This window comes from Electrophorus electricus, chromosome 24 (genome assembly GCF_013358815.1).
Source record: "Electrophorus electricus isolate fEleEle1 chromosome 24, fEleEle1.pri, whole genome shotgun sequence".
Taxonomy (NCBI): domain Eukaryota; kingdom Metazoa; phylum Chordata; class Actinopteri; order Gymnotiformes; family Gymnotidae; genus Electrophorus; species Electrophorus electricus.
The window spans coordinates 2,967,501-2,975,000 of record NC_049558.1 but is presented as its reverse complement, the minus strand read 5'-3'; the positions used below and the strand labels follow the sequence as shown (position 1 = coordinate 2,975,000).

The 7,500-nt window shown below is 49.8% G+C and overlaps 1 protein-coding gene across 1 annotated transcript in view; it reads left to right on the top strand.

Annotated features, from left to right (window-relative positions):
• Positions 1-7,500, top strand: part of camta1a (calmodulin binding transcription activator 1a) — a 262,798-nt gene that overhangs the window by 111,604 nt on the left and 143,694 nt on the right. Inside the window, exon 4 of the mRNA XM_035522400.1 lies at positions 6,358-6,425. Within this exon, the coding sequence (XP_035378293.1) occupies positions 6,358-6,425 (68 nt within the window). The remainder of the gene's footprint in view (positions 1-6,357; positions 6,426-7,500) is intronic.

Here is a 7,500-nt window from a genome sequence, read left to right as displayed (position 1 = left end):
TCTAAACACAAAGACCTCGTTTCGCGTTCTAGCCCAAAATCTCACAGCCTCCTTATGGGTTCCTTAATGCGTTTTTATACCGAAATAAGTTTTGGGAGAAACCATTTCCGTCTGCCCACGTGGACATGCCGGAGGTGGACATGCCGGAGGTGCGTCCTGCTCCCTTCCAACTCTCTGTTCCCGTGCTCCTGGTTCGGGCCAGGGGCGCTGGCTGGAGCCCCACCAAGGAGTTGGAGGCAGTGGGGGGTGGTCAGGCCTGGGAGCGCCCGCGGACCCCTGGAGCTCGCGGCAAGGCTCGGGGGGCGATGACCAGCGTGCAAAGTGGCGTGCCGAGCCAAGAAATGACCACCAGCTGGAAAACATCTAAGCTCTCAGAGATCGATCCGGCATTGATCGCGGCCGCGCTGTATGTATAATGCAGGCGGCCGGGGCGGGCCAGCCTGCCCCATTCCTCGGTTCTGGGAAAGAGATATGAGCCGCGTGCACTTTAAATGCAGAGAGGGGTGGAGGGCAAGCTGCCTCAGGTGGGTTTTAAAAGCAGAGGGAAAGGCCCCTCTGTGCAGCCGCGATGCATTCCATCCACCTCTCCTCCCAGGTCAGACACTTCCGCCATGCTGACAGGGTTCCCTCCGTCCCGCAAATGGGCTCGAAGCATTCCCGTCCTGGCACTTTCTGTTGAGTCAGCGGGTCGGGGGGGCAAAACCTGAGGCAAGGCGGAGGGCATCGTGGGTATCGGACGGCAGTGACCAGCCGGCTGCGGGGAGCCTGTGGTGAATGTACCCCCCGAGCAGGCCCCGAGACGGTCGCCACCCAGATTAATGTCCAAGATGGTGGAAATGAGAGCCTTTTAACCCTGCCCGGGGACTCGTCGAGCCACGCCATGCCATGCCAGCAGATGCCAACCACAGCTGTTGGAAGGCAGAGTGCCATTGTTGTCTTCGCTCTGCCCCCTCCTGCGCCCAAGGCCGTGTGTCCTTCTGGTCCACAAGCCCCTGCTCTCGGCGTAGACGACCCCCCTTCGTTGTGCCTTCGTAAAACAGCAGACAAACTAATGATTCTTTTGAAGAATTTAAATTCGGTTTCTTTCTTTTTTAAAAGTTTGTGCACATTTCCAAAGCTTTATGGAGACAGAGCTCAAAGGTTTACTCAGCAACGGTGACGCAGGAGTGACATGAGGATGAAGAAGATCTTGAATTAAAGAAGGCGATTTTAAATGAGAGAGGCGTTGCGGTTGTGCTTTGGCATCAGGAGTCGGCGTTAGATGTGCGGCTCCTGTCCTGCTTCCTGCATAGCACACGTACGTGTTCATTTCTAATGAGCGCGGCTGCAGGCGGAGGGCTCGGCGCCTGATTCTGAGGCCTTTGACCTTTACGGATCCTCCCATCTCCCTCTCCTCCTGAAGCCATGACCACCCCCCCCCCCCCATTTATCGTCTCATCTCTCCATATTTTTCGGATTTCCTCACTGTCCCACCCTGCAGTCTCTCTCTCTCTTATGCCGAATTGCGTTTCTGTTTGCCCTGAGGGATGCCTGGATAGCACTCCCTCCACACTCCCCACTCTACCCCCTTCCCCGGCCAGGTTGGTTTCATGGGTTGCCCTGGAGGAAATATCAGATGACCTCACTCTCCAGTGAAGGGAGGGATCCTGGGAAGAGGTCCCCCCTCCCCACTTCCTGCTCTGAAGTACAGGGCAAGGTCACACTCATATACAGCACGGAGTGCGTGCGCCAACAGCATTTCAGACCACGCCGTATCTGCGCATACACACAAGCTGCCAATTCCTCTGTCCTATTTTTTTTTTTTTTGCAGGCCTGTGGATTTTTTTTTCCTTCTACCCACAATGATATATAAAAAGTAAACAAGTATCCTTCGTGCTCAGGTCTATTTTCAAGTGCATTTATCTTATGTTTTAAAAAGCCCTCTCTAGCCCACTTTATGACTCTAGCAGATCTGGGTCTTATTGGAATCTCTCTAACATAGCAGGGAGCATGAAAGTGGGTTTCAGTGCAGTGCTCTTCTGGGAACAGAGCCTCACTGACACGTCGAGGAGAAGTGAAATCCAGTGTGGGTTGAAAGAATGAGGTTGACATATATGCTACTCATGAAGCTGCACACCGCGATGATGAACCTATTTGATCATTTTTTTAAATGTCACTTTTTATTTTCTGGTACTGTTTTTTTTTTTTTTTTTCCCTCCCCGTACTCAAAACGGTGGTTAGATCTTCAAATGAAACAGTGTAAAAGTGCTGCATCAGACATAACGGCGCATTAGTATTCAAATGGCGCGGTGGAGCTCTCGAAGGATGTTCACCCTGCTTCCCTGCCGGTGTTCGCCGGCTCCTGGGAGGGGGGAGTCATTATGGATGGTGTTTAAAGACAGGTGTCTGATTCCCGCTGAGATAATGCCAAAGAGTAACCTATCTCCTCCTTTAATGGAACAGCTACAGTTGTTTCAACTGATCACTTTTGATCCTCTTAACACGTTTCCTCACAGACATCAGTCAAGCCATCAAAAGAGGCGACAAACAGACATTTGGTGGGTCAGCCTGGAACATGAGGGGCGGGTGGAGGTGCCGTTGCCGCAGGTGCACGGGGGGCCGGGTGGAGATTTTGCCGCTACAGGAAAACAGGGGGCAGATGAAGGTTTTGCTGCCGCAAGCACACAAGGGCTGGGTGGAGGGTTTGCTGCCACAGGTACGCAAGGGGCGGGTGGATGTTTGGCTGCTTCAGGAACACAGGGGGTAGGTGGAGTTTTGCTGCTGCAACATCCGGCTCCCTCATCGAACGTCTGACTGGTGACTCGCACACCCAAATGGGTTATGGGATGGCGGGCTGGGCAGGGCGAGACTGACCCGGCTTATGCATCCCAGACGCCCACAGCCACCTCTTCCCGTTTGGAGTGCCGGTGGAGGCCGAGCGTTAAGCTACGCCCCCTCCCTTGCCCGGTCTGTTTCTGCTCCGCTCTGAAAGGGAGATGCCTCTGCATCCTGTTTCCTTTTAAACTCCCATACGCTCCCTCGCAGGCATGCATCCTCGCAGGCATGCATCCTCGCAGGCATGCATCCTCGCAGGCCTGCTCGCTTTGCCAGCACGAGGAATGACAATCTGAGTGAAAAGCGCGTTGGTAATGTTGTTGGCCGGAATGCGTTCGGCAGCGCATCTCTCAAAGTGTAACGAAGGCGTGCCGTTGAAAGGCCCTCGTTGGAGCGTTTGGGAAATGACATGTCAAAATGACATTCCAGGCAGGGGAAGAAGGCAGAAGAGAAAAAGACCTGCTTGATGACTGCTGGATCTCCTTGTAGAGGTGACACTGTTTAGCATATTAAGAGTATTTTGAACAGGTGCGGGTAGAGACAGCACTTTTCTGTAATCAGCTTTTCTGATGTAAGCCCCTGATACATGGATTTTGCCGACTACCCCCTTGTCAAAGTCTTCATTTTCTTAGCAGTAATGCAAGAACAGAGGTTTGAAGCGAAGCCTGCACACACAGGCAGCTCAGTGGCACGCTCCTGTTTTAGGATTTCCCTTGTTTGAATCACTATTCCTCCTGCACACACTTTGTGCATAGTGCTTGTAAATGTGACTGTTTCTTAATAATCAGATGGCTGTTGTATGCCTGCCTAGAATGTCCAAAGACTGCATGGATTGAGAAGCTTGTGAGCAGTGAGGTAGAGAGACAGACACAGACAGACAGACAGACAGACAGGGAAAGAGAGAGAGTCTGTGTGTTCGGACTCTTTAATGTTGCGAGGGTTTCCTGAGCAGTCTAGAGTTCACAGACAGTTGACAACTGCTGGCCTTTGATGCTCCATCAATGATCAGTTGCCTGCTCCTGACAAACTGGCAAATCAACGTGAAAGTGCACCACCATCCACCCACCTCATTACAGCACCAAGGAAACTTTGTCTCCTGCAGCTGTTTAATGGCACCACGTCTGTGTTTGTTCGTTTTCTCGCCGTAGGGTGATTGCACCTTTATGGTTGATCAGGGGTTTGGACTAACCCTCAAACATCTGTTTGGAGAGCAGGAGAGCAGAGCGGCAGGGCCGGGCCGAGCGTTTGTTTACCGGACCAGGGCTCCCCTCTCGCTATTGCAGCGCGGAGGTCGGTGCGTTGACTTCTAATGCAAGAAGCGGTGCAGCTGCCGGCGCTGGTGGTGGTGCTGCTGGTGGTGGAGGGTGGGTCTCTAATGGATGTCAAGGTCAAAGAAGGATCTTGGCCCCCGGCACTCTCTCGCTCGCCGCACTGACGCGGAGCCCAGCACCAGGGCCCATTAACGCTGTTCATGAGCAGAATCCCAGTGCCTCTGTCTGCTTCATTTCCCACACATATTAAAAGCTTCTGTATTCAGTTCTTCAGTCGGAGAGTTTACTAATGAATAATGCATCTTTACTAAAAACACTAATCTCTAGGCTCACGGTGGGTTTTTTCTCCTTGCAATTTCTGTTCCTTCTAATTTACACTCTCCCTTAGCCTTGTGTGGATTATCCCCTTCTTCTGCGCAGTGCTCCGCAAGTATTTATGTCAGGTGCTACTTTTGCAGAGACTAAAAAAAAAAACCTTTCATCAGATCTGCAAGGACCCTTTCCTCATCCTGTATGGAACGTGGAAACTCCCTCCCAGCCTGTTTGCCAGGACCAGGCGCGTGTGCCACTGCTGGAGAGAACAGCCTGCCCTCTGGTTCTGCACAGCAGGCCTGATCTTCCGTGTTCTGCCATCTCATGTCATGTAAACTCCCCCCCCCCCCCCACCCAGCATGTGGAGGATAGCCGGCCAGAGCGCCTCTGCACACTAGCATGACGTTGGCGCCCGCACTGGTGATGCTGCTGGCAGTAGTGCTGATGTTGGCACGGTCACTGGCAGGCCTGGCATCTCTGTGCCCCTGAAGCTCCCCTACAGGATGGCTCCAGTGCCCAGTGTGCCAGAGCGACGCCTCAGAAACGCTGGTACTGCCCGGTAGTGTGCACTGCTGTGAGCCATGCCTGACACTGACATGTTTTGGTTGCATGTTTGGTATTATATTTAATGATATTTTTTATTGTTTAATAAGATCAGTAAGCTAAAATCCTTAGATATATGGAGCATACAGACTACAGTGCAATTTATTTGGATTATTTGACGAAACTACCTAACCAAATCTGCGAGAAAATGACCGTATCGACTCAGTGTTTCAAATGAAATCATCAGAGGGGGTGATTATATAAGTGAATTATTTAAGAGAATCAAAAGATATTGAAAAACTTTGCGATGTACTAATATGCAAACTTTGGCACATGATGCCACTACTGTCACACTTGTGTTACTTTCAGTATTAATATTTTGTCTTTTCAGTATGTTTTGCATGAGACTGACAGACTCTCTTAGAAACTCCTCTGTGTGAAAAGATCACGAGAGAGTGAACTTTTCCCCCTCATACTGTCAACAGCATATTACGGTTGTGAGCTGTCACCATCGCACAAACGGAGTGCGTTTCACTCCTGTTCACTTTGTCGACGCGGTGCGATTGCTGTCAGACACGTGGATTTGAAGTGATGCGGTTTAACTCGCAACAATCTCACTTTTTTTTCCCTTCTGTTTTTTCTTCTCATCATTACATCTTAATTCCTGCAGTGCAGTGAGCTTGAATGGTGAAGGATCTGATTCCTGCTGACAGCACCAGTCATTCTTGTTGCTTTGTATGCTGTCTTTGTTTGAGCAAATGACAAATGCCCCAGGTGAGAAATGAATGGTTGCCTGTCACAGGTAATCACAAGGTTGTCTTTCAGCCTCCGGCCTGCTACTGTTTCCCATGATTAGCTTTGTGGGAGAATAATAGGATATAGTGCTATTTTCCTCTTGTCTTTTTGTTCTGTCTCAGCTGTGACTGTCAGCACCTGAAATTGCATCAATTGCAGTCATGTTTGTTGTTTAACTTAACAGAAACAATTATTTTAACATATTTGTCCTGTCCACCTGTCCGTTGGAAACTGTGTAAGCAAAGCTAAGTGAAATGGAATCATTGTTTGTACATACTTTCAATTCAGAGTGGAATCATAAATATTGCACGAGACCGCTGGTAAAGTGAATATACCCGTTTTCCTGACGCCTCGGTTTGGGAGAGAGGGTTTAATCAGCGCGTGTGCTATGACAGTGGATCTTTTCAGCTCGGGGATGATGGTTTGATGGTGGGCTCATTGTCTTTGTTTCATGCCATTTCATTTGTTTAACTCCGTTCTCTGAAAGATAATCCCATAATTTTCTCTTCGTTTCAGTTTTAGAGCCTGCTTGTGTTCCACTTTGTTTTTACAGTTGCTAAAACCGCTGTAATATTCGGTAACCACAGCATCTGTCTGTTTTTTTTTGTTGTTGTCTCTGCAGGAAATTGCAGCCTACTTGATAACATTCGAAAAGCATGAAGAATGGTTAACGACGTCGCCTAAAACAAGGTGAGATGCGCATTCCACTTCTGATACGTAGTTCCGAGATGCTTTCCTCTGTGAGACTTTTGGAGTTGGGAATTTCAGCGTCAGGTCTGATGGTCCAAATAAGACTATTAGTTAGACGAGGGCCTGATCATCCACATGAGATTCACACTCAACTTTAAAGTCGGGTATTTCGTGTTGGTGGCCGTTCACGGCAGTTTCCAAAGCTTTGCTCCTTTTCGGAGTGAGTGCTGACAGGTAATGGAATATTAATGTGGACTAATAACTCCAAATAGCCTATTAGCTGAGCTCTTGGCACACGGCTCTGCTCTCATTCCCCGCGCGAACGCCGTGCTAATGTGTTCATATCTAATGGCAAATTAACCGCTTGTTAATAGACAAAAGTGAGACAAGAATTGTCCAGGTTTTCAGAAATGAGGAAATGGAGTTGTGCATGTACATGTCTATGTGAGTGAAATGAAGCCATGTAGAGGACATTGAGTTTGCGTGTGTGTGGGGGTGTGTGTGGGTGCTGACCATGTAACATCTTCAGCTGATTGCGCTGCAGATTAACCTAAGTTACTGATTTAAAAAATTGCAGACTGTGTTTTCTGGCGGGTGACTTGCCCTGGCTTGGATATCTCTGCTCTGTAGAGCAGGGTGGGTTTGGACTCGGGGTCAGGACATCTGCAGGCAAAATGTGGTTACGGAAATGTCCATGAAACAGGCCAGGAGGAACAGGGAGGTTAAGTGGGCTTGGGCGCAAGGCAGTATCACCAGGACAGTGCTGTAGCCGAGCCTGATGTTCGCTCCAGAACACGCAGGCAACCTCCGTGCGGCAGATGTCGCCGCCCTGCTGGTTCAGACGGGACTCGCACCCACAGCCCTGGGCCACCTTACATAACACTGCTGATTGTGGGTTTGTTTGTTTGTTGTATTTCTTTAGTTCAGCTGACTTCTCTTTGTGTTAGTTGCTCCAAGAGGGTGATAAACAGAGAGCACGCAGGGTCAGGGCGAATACAGCTTGCACCGATCCAGGAAGAGTACGCTGTACACACATTCCCTTTGAGCGGGAGGAAGAGGGGAGGAAGAGGAGGGG